The following is a 20,981-nucleotide window of genomic DNA, read 5'->3' as shown; positions in this document are numbered from 1 at the left end:
AGGAAGCCATTTCATCAACTCTTTCCTCACTGCCTTCAACCTTCATTTCTCCATCTAAGGAATGTGAGTCCCCCAAAATTACAAAGGGAGTACACATAGCACCAATGGATCAAGATAATTTTCAGTTTCAAGCAATCCTCCAAGAGGGCTGTTTCTTAGCATAAGAACTGACTTCATTTGTTTGAGGAATGTGGAAAAAAGACCTCCTGTTCAAAATCTCCAGTTACCCCAGCTTTCTATGTTGTAAAAAAATATGTGTGCTATTGTAGATTTAAAACTAGAAGGTACCTTTGGAAGTTTACCCCATTATTTAACAGGTGAGAGACTTGAGGTTTAGAAATGCTAAATCAAATAAAAAAATACATATATTGTGCCTTGCAAATCTTAAAGAACTGTAAAAATGGTAGTCTCCTCTTTGTCCTCCTCTTCTTCCTTGTCTTGTCCAAGGTTACAAAGGTAGCAAGTCATAAAGGCAGTATTCAAACCCAGATCTTATGTCTTGAAATCTGGCATATGTTCTGAAAACCTTGTGTCACCTTCTGGGCATTATATTTCTAATGGAATAAAATACCTGTTAAAATGAAATTTCACTTGTGAACAGATACCTATAAATGAAATGTCCATTAATAGTTTACCATATTATAAAGCTTTGGCTAGCAATGGTCCTGAAAAAATAGGAAATAGGACATAATCATTCTGAAGTAAGGGAGAACATGAGGGCATCTCTAAGGAATAGAAAATCTCATCCATGGTCCTGAGAGTCTATAAGATATCAAGAAATGGTTTAGGGAGGTAATAAAGTACTAGAATATTAAAGAGGGATATAAGGATAAAAGCTGAAAAAATATTGTACCTTCTTCAACATTTTGCTTAGGGTTCTCATGCAAGTCACATCATTGCTCAGGGGGTCATTTCATAGACATTACAGTGTCTCCTGCTTTCTACAACTGCATAAGAAATATAAGCTTCTTATGGAAAATATAATCCTTCTTAGCAGGTCTCAACAACCATTTAAACAAAGTGTCTAAGATACTTGGAAATGAAATAAGATCTCTTCTCATCTGAGTCCTGATCTGTGGTTTCCCTAGTTTTGTCAGGTACTTTTTTTTATCATATTAAATCAAGAATATCTAAAAGGGCAATTCTAGTTAAAGTACATTAAAGTAGTCAGATATTAATTATTTACCAATTTCATGTAGATGAATATTGGTCTTCTGAATAATTAAGTTCAAGCTTCTGGGAATACAATTCACTTTAGCACTAAGAATAGTTGTGTAGCTCATATAATAGTTTTATAAACAATTCACTAATTGCCTTTGCTGATAAAATAGTTATGTACATTTACTGTACCAGAACTTCCTAGAAAGATCAGGCTCTTAAAGTGTTGTATTGTTAAATAGTATGACAATTTAAAGATATTTGGAGACTTGTCTGAATGTTCAGAACCATAAAATATATGAAAGTTTAATAAAAAAATGAAAAGTTTGGAGATGCATTATTTTTGAAAGGGAATTATACACCATGGGAAATGAAACATGTACTTTTGAAATAACTAGAATGCTTTTCTTTGGAAGGCATGAAAAATAAATTGAATATTTTTTTCTCCCTCAGTACACAGACCTTTTGGCTTAACAGTTTTGTCAAACTTAGATTTAATGCTGCATAACCCAGATAGAATATTTCCCAAGTAACCCAGATTTTTTCATTGTTGTTGTTACAGATTAGGTACTGTATTTCCAAGCATAACATTATGATTGGAAAATCTTTGGCTCTTAGGGGAAATGAAAGCTTGGTTGACAAATTACCAAGGCAGAGCAGAGTCTTATATGTGATTTACATATTCAATCTGAGCAAGCTTCCTATCCCACACTTGTGTGAGAAAAAATCCTCCATGTAGGAATAGGGTTTAGGCCTCCTCCACAAAGGTACCTCTTTTCCTTTCAATGAGAAATGAAAGAGAAAGGCTAGAGTCATACTTTGTTCACTGTAATATAATGCCATTCATTATATATAGTTGATTGTAAATTAATAACTTAGAAATTTTGTTTCTTTTAATTTTTTTCTTCATTAACAGAAATATTGTTTTTCTCTCTCCTATTCCCACTTTTGAAAAGGAAAGAAAAACAAAACTCTTTTAAACAAATATACATAGTTTAGCAAAACAAATCCATCTTTTCGGTAGCATTTGAATGAAAATTTACTTCTATGTAGCAAATTCACAAATTTCATCAACTATGTCATGATTCCTATTTGGGAATGTAAGGGATAAAAAAAGAGAGGCGAAAAAGTGGCAATAGAAATATAATAGTAAAAGAAAAAAAGGATGGGAAAAATTGTGGAAAAAAGAAAAGGAAAATAAAGGAAGGTGTGTCCTATATATGACAGTGGCATCACCAACTTCCTTAAGTGCCATTTAGCACCCATGGTCTGTACATAGAATCGTGGGGTTTTACAGGCAAAAGAATCCTTACAAAATATTGCTTCTAACACATTTATGTTACAGGTGAGAAAGCTGAGGGACATGAAAGACTGAGCAATGTGCCCAATATCACATCATCTCAGGATGCTGGAATGATCTTCCTCTTCAGATAATCATTTTTATATGTATGTATGTTGTAAACCTTAAAATTTCACAGACTTATGAATGTTAAAAATTTTACTCCACATTTAGGAATCCTCCAATTCCCTACTTGAAATAATTCCCTACCAGATAGTGAGAACTCTACTTGAATGTGAAAACTCCTTGCTATGGGAGTATCCCTACTCCACCCCTACTTAAGACTGCTTTAGGGCAGAAAACTCCTTGCTAAACAATGAAAGTACTTGAAAACCATACTTATAAAGGAAAGGAGTTCTTTGAGCCATGCCTATTTTTGGAATTGATACAATGGGATGCTAAGTGCCTATAAAGGTGGGGCAACTTGTAAACTAGTTAGACCTAAAAGGTGACAACTTACTCAGAGGTTTTCTCTTAATGAAATTAGTTGACACAGCAGCATTTTTTTCTGACTTACTAAAGAGATTAATCTACTCAGCTGTGAATTCAAAATGGGCTGTCTTTTGGAAAACAACTACAGTGATTGGTAGATGGAAGAACTTAGGGGAAGTGACATGGGAGATTTTGCCCTTAAAAATAACAGTTCAGAGAAGAGCTGGAGGTCATTCTGAAACATCCAGATTGAGGAGGAGACTGAAACATTCAGATTGAGGAGCACTCATTCTGAAACATTGAGATGGAGGAGGGAGCTGGTGAAAGCAGCTGAGATGATGCTGGCCTGGTGTCACTATTATCCTTGCTTAGACAGATCTTGTGGTGAGTGTTAAAAAACTGACTGATTTCTCTCTTAAGACTCAGGTCTAGGCCATATTGGCTTGAGGCCCTTCATACTTATTCCTTTCTTACTCTCTCTCTCTTTCTTTGATTACTCGTTGTATTATTAATTAAAATTCTCTATAAAACCCAGTTGACTTGGGTATTTGAATAATTGAGAATATTTCCCTGGCGACCACCTTATATTTGATTTAAAAACCAAGATACTGTAGTGAAACATATTTTCTGCAGTCAAATTTACTTACCCTCTCTTATATCTATCACAATTTATATCTTCCACTATTTTAATCACTACAGTTTAAGACCTCAACCATTTTAAATCTCACAATGTATGCATGCTTGCATGTATCCATGTATATATTTGTAAGCAACTTAAAGGAGAATGTAAACTTTGGCCAGTTTGGGGGGATTGGATTTTTTATAATTATTTTTCTTTGTATGCTTAGAGCTAAGTAAAGTGTCTTGTACATTTTTGGATCTGGATTTGTAATTTTATTGGTATAGAGAATTACTGTTGTAGAAACTCCTTTCACTAAATCCAATCAATTATTGGTCTGTTAGGTAACTTCTTAGAGCATTTCCTGGGACATTGTGAGGTTAAGACAATGATAATAGTCATACAGCTGATAAGCATCAGAGAGGGAGCATTGGAATCCAGACATGTCCCTGTTAATAGGCCAACTTCTATTTAATTCCCCATACTCTTTTAATTGTAGGTATTTAAATGCTTATTGTATTGACAAGGATTGGATTAATTAGTGGCAGAACTAGTACAAAAACTCCATGTTATGGAACACTTTTTCTTTTTTCTTTTTTTTTGCTGCTTATAACTGTCTAAAAATGGCATTTTTGCCTTTCCTTTTCCATGCTGCAGCTGCAGCCAAGAGTATGCTCAGGCTTAAAAAGAGGCTTGCCTCTAGTGTCCTTTGATGTGGAAAGAAGAAGGTATGGCTTGACCCCAATGAGACCAATGAAATTGCCAATGCTAATTCCCATCAGCAAAGATGGGCTTATCATCTGGAAGCCTGTGACTGTCCACTTTCAAGCCCAATGCTGAAAAAATACTCTAGCTTGATGGAAGGGGAGGCACATGGGTATAGGTAAGGGAAAGGGTACTGCCAATGTCCGTATACCTGAGAAGGTGACCTGGATGAGAAGAATGAGGAATTTGCTCTGTCTACCCAGAAGATACCATTAATCCAAAAAGATTGAAAGACATGTACCACAGCCTATATTTGAAAGTGAAGGGAAATGTGTTCAAGAATAGGTGGATCCTCATGGAGCATATTCATAAACTGAAGGCAGACAAGGTCTGGAAGAAGCTCTTGGCTGACCAGGCTAAAGCTTGTGGCTTCAAGACTAAGGAAGCAAGAAAATGCTGGGAAGACCATCTACAGGCTAAGAAAGAGGAGATCATCAAAATTTTGTCCAAGGATGGGGAGACCAAGAAATTATTCTCCCCTATCTCTTATGTATATATTACCCTTTTATTTAGCTTATACAGTAAAAATTGGTCAGTAAAAAAGAAATAAAAATAGTGTTTTATTCTTTCTTTTGGACAATTGAGAAACACATAGAAATGTTGTTTCAGATAGATAGTTGGATTCCACAGTTTCTGAAATTACTGAACCTATTTTAATTATGGAGTTGTTCAATATATAGAAGAACCCTGTGGTTAAGTCACTTCACCTTTGGTACTCAAACTTTGCAATCTTTGTATTGGATAGTGTAAAGGTGAAAACTAATGGTTAGACAATAATTTTATGAAATTATGTGGTCGCCAATATTTATTATATATTGAGTCAGAAATTTATTTACAAGTATTTATAAATAGAAAGGAAACAATAAAGAAGAGGGTTCTCTCAGAGTTTGAGAGGGTGTGTGTGTGGCAAAGGTAAAAAGCCATGACAGGAGAAACATGGCTTAAAAAACTTTATCTAGGCTACCTTAAAAAATTGAGAATTCTTTTCTCCAACTTCTGGTTGTCAAATTGTAAAAATTAAAGTTAATCACCAATAATTTAAATATTATATGTTAGGAAATTTATTAATGATCATTAGAAGCAAATAATAAAAAGGTATACAAAATAAAAAAAAATACACTTGTCCATGGCTAATGAGACTGTTCAAAATTCCCACTTAACCACCACCATCACCAACAGGAAGTAAAGAGCCAGAGCAGAAACACCTAGTGAATTTATCCCCTGTCTACAGGAAGTACATAACGACAGGAAGTCAGTGGGCTCCTGGGAAATGTAGTTTTTAGAGTAACAGATTTTCAATTACACACCAGCAAAGCTCCCTTGAAGACTCTCCGCAGTTAGAAGACTATCTCTTCAGACTATCTTCACAAGGACAATATGCTCTGAGGGAGTTCAGGCTTGCTTTTATTGTGACTTCTTGTCTCCTCCCCTCTCCACAGGGGCCAATCACAGTTTCCAAATAGTCTAGAACTGCCCAGTGGGCAGTGTCTATAGGATCTATTTCTCACATTTTCAAGGTCAATTTCTCATCAAAAAGGTCCACAGTTTCCTGATTGAACAGTTTCTGAGAGTGTGAACTCTTAAAAGAATTCACAAGTTTCTGATTGAGTGAGTTAAAAAAAGGGTGGAGCTCTCCAAGTATCTTACTGGCTTCTCACCTAGCACTAAGTAGGGTGTTCAATCTTTTGTTGATTCAATTTAAAAAGTAGACAAAGGAGAGTTAGTCTTATCTTCAGTCTAGTGAGATATTAAGCAAAGGTACTTAAGTTAATGTTAACCAAAGTGTCAACTCCAAGGAGGCAAAGATAATGAAGGATTCCCTTTCACAGTAGAGAGATAGTCCCTCCCTTCAAGAAAAAAAAAATTTTTTTGTTTGTTTCTAAGCCACTTGATCTCACACTCAGGTGCATTCACACAGAATTTGACCAACATGTTGATGTTTTAATGGGGTCTGAATTGTAGGTTTCTGCAATAAAGAATCCTTCTATCATCTTCTATTCATTTTGTTGAAAAATACTACTGCTATCTATTTGGTTTGAAACTATATAAGATTAATTTCATAGCTAAGAACATGAACATGGTAATTTATATGAACTATCTCATTAGTTTTTCAAGATAGTCAGTGTTAATCAATACAATAATTTCACTTTACTCTCAATCCTATTGTAAGTAAAAGAAGAGTTTATTTGTTGTCTTCATTCATCAATATCATCATCTTTAACCTTTTCTTTGCATTTTTTATACAACAGCTTTAAAATTTGTGTTGAATTAAATCAGAAATGAAGTAATCCAAATGCTAAAATCCTGTATCCAAGGAATTAAAGCTATACTTTAGCTTTATATATGAGTGTGTGTGTACATATATATATATATATATATATATATGTATATATATATATATATATATATAATAGCTTTATACAGGAAAAGTAGAATGTATTTATAAATTTTAAAATATCCCTTTCTTCTGAGAATCCATGTGTCTATTTGATACTGAGTGATATAAACCTGTTGCCTATTTTTTCTGTCACATTATTTCCCTCTTTTTATTTCACTTTTTTTCTATTTCTCTGATACATTATAATTTCACAGTGAATTAAAAATAATTATTTCAAGTATATTTCAGATATGCTTTAACTCAGAAAATAGAAACAAATTTTTTTGGATGGAGATGTCAGTCATTCATTTATTCATTTATCCATCAATTCAATAAACTTAATTTAAGTGACTATGTTCTCGGTATTTCATATCACTGTACATCACATACTCTACATAATACTCAGTAGTCTCAGTTCTCAATACAAATTGCTCCATATTATATTTATGTTTTAGCAATTATGTATATTGTTTTCTTTGTTATGATTACTCTACTCTGTATCATTTTATGAGTTCTCTTGCACTTCTCTGAATTTTTCTAACTGACATTTTCATATGGCACAACACTATTTCATTATATTCAGGTATTACAATTTGTTTCGGCCAGTGATGGGCAACCTTTTAGAGATGGAGTGACAGGCACCCGCCTCCCTTAGCCCAAACCCCCCAGACCAAAGCCAGGTCCATGATCCCACCAACTACATTCTCTGCCTACCCCCCACCCCCCACTAAGTTCCAGGTTCACATGGCTTCCCCCTCTTACTCAATCCAGGGGGGAGATAAAGCACTCCCACTGGACTGCTAGGCACTGGGGAGGGTGATGTGGTCAGACTTGGGGAGAGGGAGAGGCAAGGGGCCCAAATACTCTATACAGAATGCTCCCCTCTAATTATGTGAGGTATGATTCCCTCAAACCTAGCTCCTCTCCAAAGTGGAAATTGAGGGAACCTTGAAAATTTCAAACTGCAGTCCTATTTAGCCAATATTCAAAGAACCAGATGCTACTTCAAAGGCAATGCTTTATTGAGAGAGAAAGAGAACTTCCGAGTAAACATGCCTGCAATCTAGATGCGAATTGCTTCCTCTCCCCAGCACCGAATGAAATAAACTACCTCAAAAGAGCATAAAAATCATCTTTGGAAGAACGGAGGGACTCTCCAGCAACCCACAGAAATGAAGGTCCATGGGGTTTAAACATTGCCCCACTATAAGAAGGAGAAAAAGCTTGCACAAAAAAGTCTACTAAGCTGCTCTTCCCCCTTTTCCCCCACGGAACCAGAGTAAAGGCTCAGAGTGCTCACCGGAAAAGCAAGTGAGTGAGGAACATCTCTGTCTGGGAGGGCACACCAGGGTCCTTGGGATCCAAGAACTGCTAGGGAATGACCTCTCAGGGAGGCTTCACTAGAGAACCCTGAGCACTGGAGAGCGTGCAGACTGCAGGGCCCCTGCAAACTGTGAACAGCGTGGAGTCTCCAGAAACTGTAAAAAATGGCCTGAGACCAAAGCTCTGCTCCTCACTGTAGTGGGGGAGGGGGGGTCACACCAGGGTCCTTGGGAACTTACAGGGACTACCAGAGATCCACCCCTCAGAGCGGTTTTACAGGAGATTCCTGCACACCGGTGAGAAGAGACCACAGAGTACAGGGGCGGGCGCACTAACAAACTGCGGAGGCTGGGAAGAACTAATATGAGGTTACTTAAATCCACAGAAAACCTGCCCATATCACCCAGACCTCTGACCAAAAAGGAAAGAGGGGAAAACCCACCAAAGGGATGGCTCACACTGCTCAAAACCAAAACTCCAAGAAGAAAGGGAAAAAACGTGACTATTGAAAACTTTTATGGGGGGGAATACCCAAGAAGCAGAAGAGAAAGAGGATAAAATCCAAACAAAATCAAAACATGCCCCCAAATATGGAAATTATCCACAAGCTCTGGAAGAACTCAAATTGGAGCTTATTCAAAATATGGAAACCATCTGGCAAGAAAAATGGGAAAAAATTCAGAAAGGTCAGCAGCCTGACAGACAAAATCTCACAACTGGAGAAAGAGCTAGAAGCCTCTAACACAAGGACAGACCAAGCTGAAAAGCAAAACCAGTCCCTAAACACCAGAATTAAGCAACTGGAAGACAGTGATCTGGCAAAACAGCAAGAATTGAAGAAGAAAAGTAAAAAAAAAATAATGAATTAGAAGAAAACATAAAATATCTCACTGACAAGTTGACAGACCAGGAAAACAGAGAAAGGAGAGACAACTTGAGAATCATTGGTCTGCCTGAAAAACCAGAGATAAACAAAATCTTCGATGCTACTACAGGAGATTATAGAAGAAAATTGCCCACATGTTCTGGAGCAAGGGGGAAAAATAGAAATAGAAAGGGTTCATAGAACACCATCTACACTAAATCCCCAAAAGACAACCCCCAGGAATGTAATTGCCAAACTCAAGAGCTTCCAAGCTTAGGAGAAAATCTTACAAGAAGCCAAGAAGAGGAGCTTCAGATATAGAGGAGCCCCCATAAGGATCACACATGACTTAGCAGCAAACACGCTAAGAGACCGCAAAGCATGGAACATGATATTTAGAAAGGCAAGAGAGATGGGTCTCCAACCAAGAATCAACTACCCATCAAAACTGACTATATAATTCCAGGGGAAAGTATGGGTATTAAACAAAAGAGAAGATTTCCAAGTATTCACTAAGAGAGAGAAAGAGAGAAAGAAAAATCCAGAAAAAAAAAATTAAAGCCACAGCTTATAGGAAAATCCCTTATTAATAGGAAAATATAACCCTCAGGTTAAATGAGAAGTTTGTAGCAATGTTATATCTGAGGACCCCTAAGTTTGACCTTGTCACATAAGAGTTTCTGGGATTGGGGGAGATCTCAGACTCACAAGTTTCAAACTAACAATAGACCTGAAAGTACTTGGTGGTCCCAGTTAGATGGGGCTAGCAGTCTCAATCAGATGTTAAATACCCTTTTGTCCTGGTAGTTTCTTCCCTAGTGACAAAGTCCTTTCTCATAGGCAGCCCAGTCTTTGACTGGATCTATCCCTTTTGTGTCTACTGTAAAGCATCAGCCTCTCCCTGATAATCCTGTCTTGAACTTCTTATTTCTTTGTAGCCATTGTAAAGCCAATCAATCACTCTTCCCTTTCCCCAGTTCCCTAAGAAATATAAAAGTTCCTTGAATTCTATGGTGCTTCTCAGCTATTACCTAGAGTGGCGATACTCCCAGGGATAGGTAGCCAGGGTTCCAGGGCTTTCTGCTTTGTGTGGTTTCTGGCACATGACTCTGTGTGGAGGCCTAAATATTGTACATTACCCCTTTCCTGATTAAAGACTTGGTTTTTCTGACTATTTAATAGTTCTGTGTTTTTTCCTAGTTAACATACTGAATAAAGAGTGAATTTTGCTTGCCAGAGAAAGGGATATTAATGAAGATTGTCAAGCACATGGTTATTGAAAGAAATTTCTAGCATGATACTTATATACAAACCAATGAAAAACAATGACTTCTGTGAATCAAGAATAAAAGCTTTTAACTTATCAAGGAGGGAGAGAGAGAATTTGGAACTAAAGAGAGTTTAAAAATGTAATTGGGAGGTATTTTATGGAATAAAAAGTAATTAAAAATAATATAAAGTTTTAAGAGTCACTAAAGATATGATACTCAAACATTCAGTAAGTAGAATGGAGTTAGATTACCATTTATTATCCTAGACCTAGATGATGAAGTCTTTCCTGTCTAAGAAGGAAAGATGGTAGAAAAAGTTCTGTATTTGGCAGCACTGCTGCCCTGTAGTAGTAGTCTCTCAGAAGCCGAGAATGACTATTGTCTTTGTGCATTATCATCTATTGATGTATCCTCATGTGACTTTGGAGTCCAAAGGCTGAGGCGCAGAGTTTGTGGCACATGGGGCATGGAACGCCAGTTGTTACGGGAGGTGCGGTTGTGGTCTGGTGTCCGCATTCATGCACAGCGGCAAGAGGTCGACGTCGCTCATCTTCAAAGGTGGTGGAGGCATGGTTAATGTGGGTAAGCCAGCTGCTTCTGTCAGAGGCAGCGAGTTCTACTTGCTTTGGTGTAATGCCAGCCCACTTCAAGTTTGACTTTAGCTGATCCCTGTATCTTTTATTTGGTCGACCTAGCTTCCTGAGTCCAGCTGACAGTTCACCATAGAATACCTGTCTTGGTGCTGCCCTGTACCATTTTGTTAACCACAGAAGAATTCAAGATGAAGCCTAATGAGAAAACAAACATTTTCATTTCAAAAGGATCAACTCTATTAACCACTATAAGCTAAATGTCTTATTAGTCCAAGTCTATGATTCAGATTCTCTTCCAGGAGACCTTTTATTGTTCTGATTTAGGTGAAGTGGGAATGAGATGAATGTACTATCCCACCCTTTTGCAGCAAATAGAAAGCAACTCCTTGTAAATTTATAATCACCAAGGCTAACCAAGCAGTTAAAACCTTCTCTGATCTTTTTTTTCCTGTGTATGCTCCATTATATAAAGACTCCTTGTGTCTTTCATTTGGAAACAATATTTTGATATTTTTAATTTCCAAAACATTTTTCTTTTTTTGTGATATTTAACTCTTTATATATATACCATAGATATTTTTAAGAAGCTTTTCCCTCAATAAGACAATATTATAAGATTTTTGAGCCAGGTGATGGTAAGAAATTGTAAAATATTTCACAGTTTTGAACAAAGAATTTCACAATTCATAATAATGGCTCATCACTGAATTTTGTAATGATAATAATCAAAATTTTGCCTTCCAAGTGAATTTAACATTTTGATTCTTATTTTTAATTTGCATTTCTTAAACCAGTGCGAATTATTTCTGTTGTAGATCTTTCTCCCCACTATGGGCTTAAGAACTTTTTTTTTTTATTAAAAGATTAAACAGTTAAATAGAATTCCTTACCTAATCTAAGGGATCTTTCTGTTACTCATTTTGATCTAGGTATAGTTGATATTCTTGGATATTACTGTCAAAATGTCATGATGTGACTTTGAAAGCCTTTTCTCTTTCTTTTGAAAATGTATGAAAGTCTTTTTCAAAGCCTTAGTTGTAAGTGATATTTTTTCTTTTCCCTTTTAGCACAGAATCCAAGTGACTGTCTTAACATTTTGAAAGAATATTAAATCTTTAAAATTCATGTACCTCTCAGTAAGATAGTTAGCCCCCCACCCCATTTTTTTTTAAATGAAATGAATTTGGGATGAGAGTATGATTGCTATCCAGGGCTCCCATTCCATCATCTTTCATAAGGACCAATTCATTTCGGCACAAAAATGGTAATAAATTTAGACCAAACATAATAGTCCAGATGTAATTTGTAGGAAAACTTTAATTCTTCCTGACTCAGGGAATTCAACTGCAAGCATGGGAGGAAGTTTATATATTTATATTAAAAATTCAGAAGACTATGATCATAAGAGAGCTTAGGTTTGTCATTCAGACTATGACATCTCTGGGTCAGGTTCTCTAGAATTAAATCCTCTCTTGACCACTAATCATTTTTAATGTTGATTATAACATACAAAGTTATAAAGTATATAAGTTTCCTCATTTATCAAAAAGGAAAATCTATTGGCCTCTGAATAGATACTAATCTTTGTCTAAGAACAATAGATGCTCTTAGATAAGGTGGTACCATTGGCCATATATGAGTTTTTTGATTTTTTTTTGTAATTTATGAGATCATTACTATATCCTAGGATATATTATGTCCTAACCTGAATTTCTCCATTATTACTTTTTCCTCATTTTCTGTGATCTTCCCCCTTAAAACTGGGCAAAGAGCCAGTCAGGCCTCATTCCTGACCTCACTTCCTGCCTCGTTCCCGGCTCCCCCCACCGCACCTTCCCCTTTACCCTTTACCTTCTCCTTCCCCCATTTTCTTCCCCTTCCCCCTCCTCCCCAGCGCTCTTTACCCGGAAGTAGACTAGACCACCTGGAAACGGAAGCTGGCACACGCTGTGCAATATTAAGGCGGAGGTGGCAGAGGCATGTTGATGGAATGCGACCTTTAGAGGAGCCGGATCCGGAGTTGTCCGCCCCCAGGTTCCAGGTGAGGAGCCATGGCGACGTCTCAGAAGCACCGTGACTTCGTGGCCGAGCCCATGGGAGACAAGCCTGTGGGGTGCCTGGCAGGCATCGGAGAAGTGCTGGGAAAGAAACTTGAGGATGAAGGTTTCGACAAGGCCTATGTGGTCCTGGGCCAGTTCCTGGTTCTGAAAAAAAATGAAGACCTCTTTCGGGAATGGCTCAGAAAAACCTTTGGAGCCAACGCCAGGCAGTCTCGGGATTGCTTTGTCTGCCTTCAAGAATGGTGCAATGCCTTCTTGTGAGCCCTGTGCCTGGGGGGACCGGCCCCACTTTCTTCCCAAGATGGGTCCTCTCATTTAGCATCTTCAATTGGGAAATCCTGTCCCTCTTTCTCCACCTTACAAGAAAAGGAAAGATTTTTGCTGCTGTCCCTACTCGGGACACTTTCCCCACTCCATCTTCCTTTTGATTCCGGACTCCTATTCTTTCCTCAGCTTGCCTCTTGGCCCATAAAGTTCATTGGCGATAGTTACTAGCATTTCTGGGTGGGTCTTTGGAGTGGTTTCCCCACCCCCTAAGCCCCCACTTTCTGATCTCTTTATGTCATTAGGATAACTTTGGCAGAAGGGCATTCACTGTCATTGTAAAGAATTTTTTAAAACCAATAAAGTCAGCAACAAGGGAAAAACAAAAACAAAAAACAACTGAGCATGAAAAAGTTTGGGAAATTTTGATCTTCCATAATTTGCTGATATCAAGCAGATTGTAGGCCTGTGTAGCACTTTAAGTTTTCCAGAATCCTTTACAGGTATTTTGAGCCTCATAACAACATTGATATTATGGATAAACCGAGGCTCTTAGAATTTGAGTGACTTGCCCATTGTCGCATTTTATTGTAAATGATGGATTGGAAACTTGAACCTACTTCAAGGAACTACTTCAGTAGTTCAGGCCTTCTCTGTATTGGGAGGGAACAATCCCCTACCCCGTTATATGAGGATTAGATTTTAATGTTATCAACCAATCCATATCTCTTTATTTTTATCAGTGTCTTGGATTATTTTTGTCGTTATATAAAAGTTGTCTAATTCTTTGGGGTATATAGGAAGGTCTCAGGGTCTTTTGATCTTGACCAGAAGTCCAGCTTTATTGGGATATTGGGCCTCTCTGAATAAACCTATTTCTTTATGGCTTGGAGACTTTGTTTATCATTTGTGTTCCTGTGGTATTAACGGACAATATGGATTTTAAATTTAGAAATTGAAAATTTGGTCATGGAAGACATTTAAATGAATGTTATTCTTTTTTTTTTTTAACCCTTATCTACTGCCTTGGAATCAATAGCATGTATTGATTCCAAGGCAGAAGAGTGGTAAGGGCTAGGCAATGGGGGTTGAGTGACTTGCCCAGGGTCATACAGCTAGGAAGTGTATGAGGTTAGACTTGAACCTAGGAACCCATCTATTATTTTGATAGAGACTCTGGGTCTGGTTCTCAATCTACTGAGCTACCCAGTTGTCCCCTAAATGAATATTATTCTTTGAAGCACTTCAGGCCACAACTCAGAATTTCCCCAAAATGGTTAACATATTTTATAATTGTTTAATAAACAGATTATTTCCTTTTCAATATTGTTTTGTGGCTAAAATCCTTTGAGGAAATATAAAAGGAATATTCAAAAAGTGTCTTAACATTTATTGACATAATATCCAGAAATAGATAGAATTATTTTCCTCAAGCTGATATCACCCAAAAATATCAATAACTTACTGGAAGAACTAACTAAAGTTCAGTGAATATGCTAAATCCAATTAAAGTGCACATATTATGTTCCTTCCTTTAAAATCTGAAGTAAACCTGAATAGTCTGGTATGATTTACTTAGCTGGGTAAAGTGTAAATTAGCCAGATTTTTGACTTGCAATATTATATGTAATATTTTATAGCATTGTCAATGCTCTAGGTCTCACTCAATATTCACTGTCATTGGCAAGGTAAGTACTCAGAAGACAGATACTATAAGAATTATAGGGAATTATGAAAGACTGAGATGGTTCTCTGAGGCCATATCTCACAAAAAACAACAAACAAAAAACATAAAAGCTTCTAAACACCAAGATTATGAATTGACGTGAATTAGTCAGAAAGATTTAGTGATCTTTTAGAAAGGAGTATTTTTTAATGTGGCCAGAGGTTAAAAAAAAAAAACTCCTCCAAAAAGTCTGTGACATTCTTTAACATATACTTGAAGAACCCAGGGTAAATGGGCTCAAGTTTAGAGTAGATATAACAAAGGGATCACTCCTAACTCCTGTTTTCTTGAAGCCTTTTTCTCCCTTTCATAGGGGAATCATGAGATTTCACTTATGTATGTTATAATTCCTGGGCTACTTGTAAAGTCCTAAAAGAATTTTTCCTAGGCATATCTATTTTGTCATTGGTTTCTGATGTAAACATGGTTACAAGCTAATGGAGATTTCAATAACTTCAAATTCTCCAAACTTTTGAGATTATAATAAGTGAAATAAAACTGGTATGTTGCCAACTGTTGTTAGTAAAGTAAATCTTGTATAACTGAAGACTGTTTTAAGTAAACTGAATCTTATATGGATCAAGCTGTTATAGGTAAACTAATTACTGTATTAATGGATCTCGGGAAACAGTTTAATCCAATCTAAATTTATTATGAAGGAGAGGTATAAAAACAGAAATCAGGAGCTAGGAATAAGTTGAAAACTAGGAGAGTATATATTAATAGTATATTATGTCTAAAGTTTAAACCCTATGCTAATATTTCTAAATAAATCCCCCCCTAAACCAACTACTCCCCAGGGAGTTGCTTCTTGTCTGAAAACAGACCTGACTTAACCACTCTCTCTCACTAAATGAAATTCTAGCTTACTACCTTATACTAAATAATACATCTTAATTTATAATGACCTCCTAAAGTAATTTATAAAGAAAACTAAATGCAGCACCTCTCTCTCATTCAAGTTCAAAGAACACTGCTGCCTGTGACAGTTTTTCACATATCAGCTCTATTGCGCCCCCTGGAGTGCCTTTAGTGAATAGGCCTCAAAGCTAGACCTCTTCTCTCAGAGTGCTGAAAAGGAAAAAAAAAAAACCCAGTCACTAACTTTTGATCACAAATCGCAAGTTTTCTTCTTCAGCTTTCTTAAATCTCTTTTTCTCACTGCCACTGTCTTTCAGATTAAGAGCTCACAACAGCCACCCCTCTCCCAGACTGCTAGAGAAAATGGAGCCCAGAATTCTCACTCAAGTCTCCTTTTATGAAATTTCCTTAAAAGGCCAGCATGAAAACCTGTCTGCTTAGTTTCTTAAAGGGGACAGCATAAAAGTGTACAAAAACCTTTTCTCTGATATTAAAACTTTCTCTTAATAAAGCTAAATAAATTCTCATCACAAGATTTACAATAACAATAGATATTAATATAGTGATTAAAGTTTATGAAGTACTTAACATCTATTATCTCGTTTGATCCTTATAATAGTCTTGGGATGAAGATTTTATTATCCTTTCTATAGAAGAGGAAATCTAGGCTGAAAGAATTTAATTGATCTGCCAAGAATATCACACTTAAATGCCTGATATAAAATTTGAGCTCAGGTCTTCCTGACTCTGAGTCTGGCATTCCATCTATGGTGCCACTTAGCCACCTAACTGTAGCCAAGACAGTGGTGGTGTTTGTGGTGGTAGTGGGGCTGGAGTAGGGGGGGATTCAGAATATTTTGACTTAGGCTGAGGTCTCAAGTTTTTGCCCAAAGTGATTTCTTGTCAGAAACTTGACTAGAAAGACTCTTATCAGAAAGCTTCCAGATTATGAATTTTATATTTCAAAAACTATATGGAGTATGACTAAATCTTATCAAAACACAATTATATTTCCTATTTGATGTCACTCCATTTTATCTAATTGCTTTCAAGAATATAAAATGTGATGAAGTAGTTTTCACACATTAGAGCTTTACATTAGTTAACTGATTCAATGGTTAAATTATTGGAACTTGACATCTTGTTATTATTATTGTAATGGGCAGAGTGATTGGGTAATTGATTGATTAAAAAATCCAAACACTTTAGGAAAATTGTAAAGATTTAGTTTCCAAGTTGAAATCCAAATTCAAGTGGTTGAAGTCTCAACAGTCTGGTTTATACTTTATGGATATTTATATATTTAAAACTCTATGAGATTTAATATGAAATATTCCAATTGCCAGTAAAAACAGATAATGTAAAAATTAAATTATATCTCTAATAATAAAAATATTTTATTTTATGAGGTTTATTAATGATTATTAGAAATCAAGGATACAAAATAAAAACCACGTGCCCATGGCTGATTAGCCCATTCAAAATCCCCATGCTTAGCTTACCACTATACTTGTTACATCATTGCAATGAAAGAGCAGAGAGCATGGGCTGTGTTTCTGCCAGTTAAATACCAATTTTGATCTCACCATGTGGAGACTCAGGTGAGATTATAGGGAATTCTGGGAAATACCAAGGACTTCTGGGGATTAAAGTCTAGGGTCCAAAAATCTCCATTTTTACAATCCCTCCCTGAGGCCTGAGGAAGACTAGTCACTCCGATGGGTCTTATAAACATACCAGCTATGAAATTACAATAATTTGAGGATAAGAGGAAAAGAGAACAAAACCAATAATTGCTAGGCACATTGACAAAAAGTCAGTTAGGGGGCATTCCCCTTCAGCATGAGTATACATACAAAACAAATGCATTTTAAACCCACACAGTTCAAATCACCACATCCAAAAGTTCATTCTGGATCCTCTGGTGCAGCTTATGGTCTGTGGAGGCATCTTCATGGTGTCTTCTCCAAAGAGTCACTTTCTGAATTCAGAGAGGCATCATGTTTCTTAACCTAAAATTACTCTCAAAAGAAATTTAAACTTTGCAAATTTAAAATAATAATAATTATACATTCCCCCCTGAAGAGGGTGATTGAAAAACATAGGGATCACTCAGGGAAGCATGGCTGAATTCTGAGGTACATGAATCACTTGGAAGAGAAATAAAAAACTTCCAAAAAATCCAAATAAAAAAGATAATTTCTGGATCAAATATAGACTATCAAAGTCTTATGTGTAAAAATTCTAAATAAAGGAAAAATAAATCTATAACAGGTCCTTGAATCAGGGCCCAATTAAAATGATATAAGCAATGATGCATTTACCCAATCAGTAGTCAGGATTACAGAAAATTTGCCACACTAAGAAAGACAGAAATGGGACTATATTATAGGAGCCAGGTAGAAGCCAAATTTGAGATACTTGATAGAATGTGGAACAAGAAAGATCTGCCTTTAACACATGTTAAACAGCCACAACCTCGAACCCCAAACAAGTTCAAGTCCTCTTGTCATGGCTCAAAATTTTCATCAACCCCATTGGGAATGGTTGGTCTCTTGGACCCTGTGATTGATTGGCACTATGCAGTTTAGCTTTGTGCTTCTTTGACACCGTGCAATGGCTTTTTTTGTATTCTCTTGTCCTGGAATGAGACAGAATCATTAAGCAAAGCGCCATAATTTTTTTAAACAATTAATGGCATCATTTTTAGTCTCGAGCTTTTGGGAGCATGCATTGACATTATAGCAAATGTATTTCATATATATATATATTAAACTTATATTACTATAGAAAAATAATACTAATTGTATGTACCTTTAGTACAAGAAATGAGAAAAAAGGGAAAAAATAAAAGTCTCATCAAAATAAAAGAAAAACAATAATAAAAATAAGGAGGATAAGAAAAAAAAACTAGGAATTCAATGTGTCCTTGAAAAACAGCATCAATTTGTCAATAGGATAGTCAAAGTCCAAAAGCCAAGTTTCTCCTCTCAGAGTGTGGCCAGCAAACCCCCAAATCAGCTCCAACTGCTCAGTATAATAGATATATAGTAAAAGAAAAATGTTGGAAGGAAGTAGAAAGTATTGCCTAGCTAGATACCCTATAATTTCTGTCTGAAGAAGTTTACCTCACCACCCGGCAAGGGCTCTCAAGTCCCAATCTCCACAATGGAGTCAAGATAATCTCTTCAGCCAGGAATCCCAATAGTGTCAATCAGCATCCAGTAAAGAAAGGCCTCTCCAGAATCAATCTCTCCAGAAGCCAGGAAAAGAAGTCCAGTTCCTCACCTAGCAAGCCTATGCAGGATCCAGGGAAAGAGTCTTCTCTTTCAGTCTAGCTCACCAACACAGAGCATCCAAAGACAAACTCCAAACAGAGAAGTTCAAAGGATAAGCTCCTTGGACAGGATGTTCAGGACTTTTTATAGTCCTTTTTCTATATCACTTCGTGTCCCTTCCTTACCTTATGGAAACCAATTGCAATCTTTCAATTTTCCTAGCACTGCCCGGGGCAGGTGGCAGCAGTCTTTCGAGGTATGATCTTACTCTCATAAGTGACTTGTGAATTCTGTTACTTAGTATTAAGTAGGGGTTCTTTGAGTTATTGATTTGATTAGCCAAAATAGGCAAGGGGAGATTTAATTCTATCTTCACAGATTTTAATTGCATTCCAGGAAAATGGACAATTACAATTACATGTTTGAATAATTAGAAAAATGTAAATTATTCCAATGAACAAAAATGCAAATGAAGTAATTAAATAGCCCTATCTTAGAAAAAGACATTGAGCAATGCATAAATTAACTCTCTAAGGGGAAAATATAAGAATAAATGGATTCAAAAGTCAATTTTACCAAACATTTAAGAAGAAAATTAATTCTAATAATGCATAACATATTTGGAAAGTAAAGAAGAAGATAACTAATTTCATTCAATAATGCACATTTAGTCTTATGAAAAAGTAAAGTAAAGAAAGAAAACAATAGATCAATTTACCTAAGGAATATTGATGTAATTTTTTAATACCAAAGTAGTATGAAGATCTGTATATGTAACAAACTATACACTACATATGCAATCAGGCTATATTTATGCTTTAATTCGGGATTGTTCAATATCAGGAAAATTATGAGAATAATTTATCATTTAAAAAATAAAAACAGTAATAATCATACTTCAATTGATAGAGAAAGAGGTTTTGATTAAATATAACCACCATTCCTCTTAAAAACATTAGAAAACATAGGAACTTAAAATCATAAGAAGAGTAAATCTCTAGCCAAGAATAAATATTATTTACAATGAAGATAAGCAAATCTGATAGATATGAAGTGATTCCTCAAAGTTGTTTTACTTTCTTCAATTATTTGTGATATAGAGAATTTCTATCCCCATAAATCTAACATGCAATTTCCTCCACACTCCCTTATTACTTAAGATATAACTTTTTATTTATTTATTTTTATTTACAATCATGTATCCATTTTGAGTTTATCTTGTTATTGGGTATGAGATGTTGATCAATGCCTAATTTCTACTAGACTGCTTTCTAATTTTTTCCAACAGTTTTTGTCACATACTTCAATAACTAGAATCATTTGCCTTATCACAGTTAGTGTGCACATTTGCTTCTGCATATTGTATATGTAATCTATTCCATTTCTTGTAGAGTGCCCAATTGTTTCAATAATTAAATCCTTTTACATACTTTTCGATCTCATGTTACAAGATCCTGTCCCATTTTTTCACTTATTCCCTTGATATTATTGGCCTTTAGATTATTCAGATGAATTTTGTTAACATTTTAAAGCTCTATATTCTCTGAGAGAATAATTGGTATGGCACTGAACAAAGAAATTGATTTTATCTTATTCCTCAGAGGTCCTTTATCAAGTGCATTTTATTACATTATTGTCCCCCAAAAGTGCATTTAATATATATGTTTGTCTATGCTTATTTGTGAGGTTTTTAATATCCTAATATATGGTCAATTTTTGTCACATACACTTGAGAAATAGGTACACTCCTTTGTTCATTCAATATTTTCCAGAGGTCCATTATATCTAACGCTTCTAAAATTCTATTCATCTCTTTAACTTCTAGGTTTGTTTGTATATGAGGGGTGAAGATTGAGATACCCCACAAGTATACACTTACTAGTTATTTAATCCAATAACATAACCTTTCCTTCAAAATTTTGGAAACAGTAACACTTGGTGCATATATGTTCAATATCAGTATTAATTCTTATTCAATGGTACCTTTAGCAAAATGAAATTTCTCTCATTATCTCTTTTAATTAGGCCTAATTTTGCTTTTACTTTGTCT

The 20,981-nt window shown here is 35.8% G+C and overlaps 1 protein-coding gene and 1 pseudogene across 1 annotated transcript; both read left to right on the top strand.

Annotated features, from left to right (window-relative positions):
* Positions 1-4,159: 4,159 nt before the first annotated feature.
* Positions 4,160-5,110, top strand: LOC100618621 (60S ribosomal protein L19-like; annotated as a pseudogene).
* A 7,470-nt stretch (positions 5,111-12,580) lies between these two features.
* LOC100025920 (barrier-to-autointegration factor-like) lies at positions 12,581-13,958 on the top strand. The gene has a single exon (XM_056811546.1). The coding sequence runs from the start codon at positions 12,794-12,796 to the stop codon at positions 13,061-13,063; it is 270 nt and encodes an 89-aa protein (XP_056667524.1). The 5' UTR covers positions 12,581-12,793; the 3' UTR covers positions 13,064-13,958.
* Positions 13,959-20,981: the final 7,023 nt, after the last annotated feature.

Source organism: Monodelphis domestica, chromosome 1 (assembly GCF_027887165.1).
Source record: "Monodelphis domestica isolate mMonDom1 chromosome 1, mMonDom1.pri, whole genome shotgun sequence".
Lineage (NCBI taxonomy): Eukaryota > Metazoa > Chordata > Mammalia > Didelphimorphia > Didelphidae > Monodelphis > Monodelphis domestica.
This window is presented reverse-complemented; position numbering and strand designations above follow the sequence as displayed.

Bases quoted from the DNA above. Each gene is read 5' to 3' on its own strand.
- LOC100025920 (XM_056811546.1), top strand. From the start codon at position 12,794: ATGGCGACGTCTCAGAAGCACCGTGACTTCGTGGCCGAGCCCATGGGA.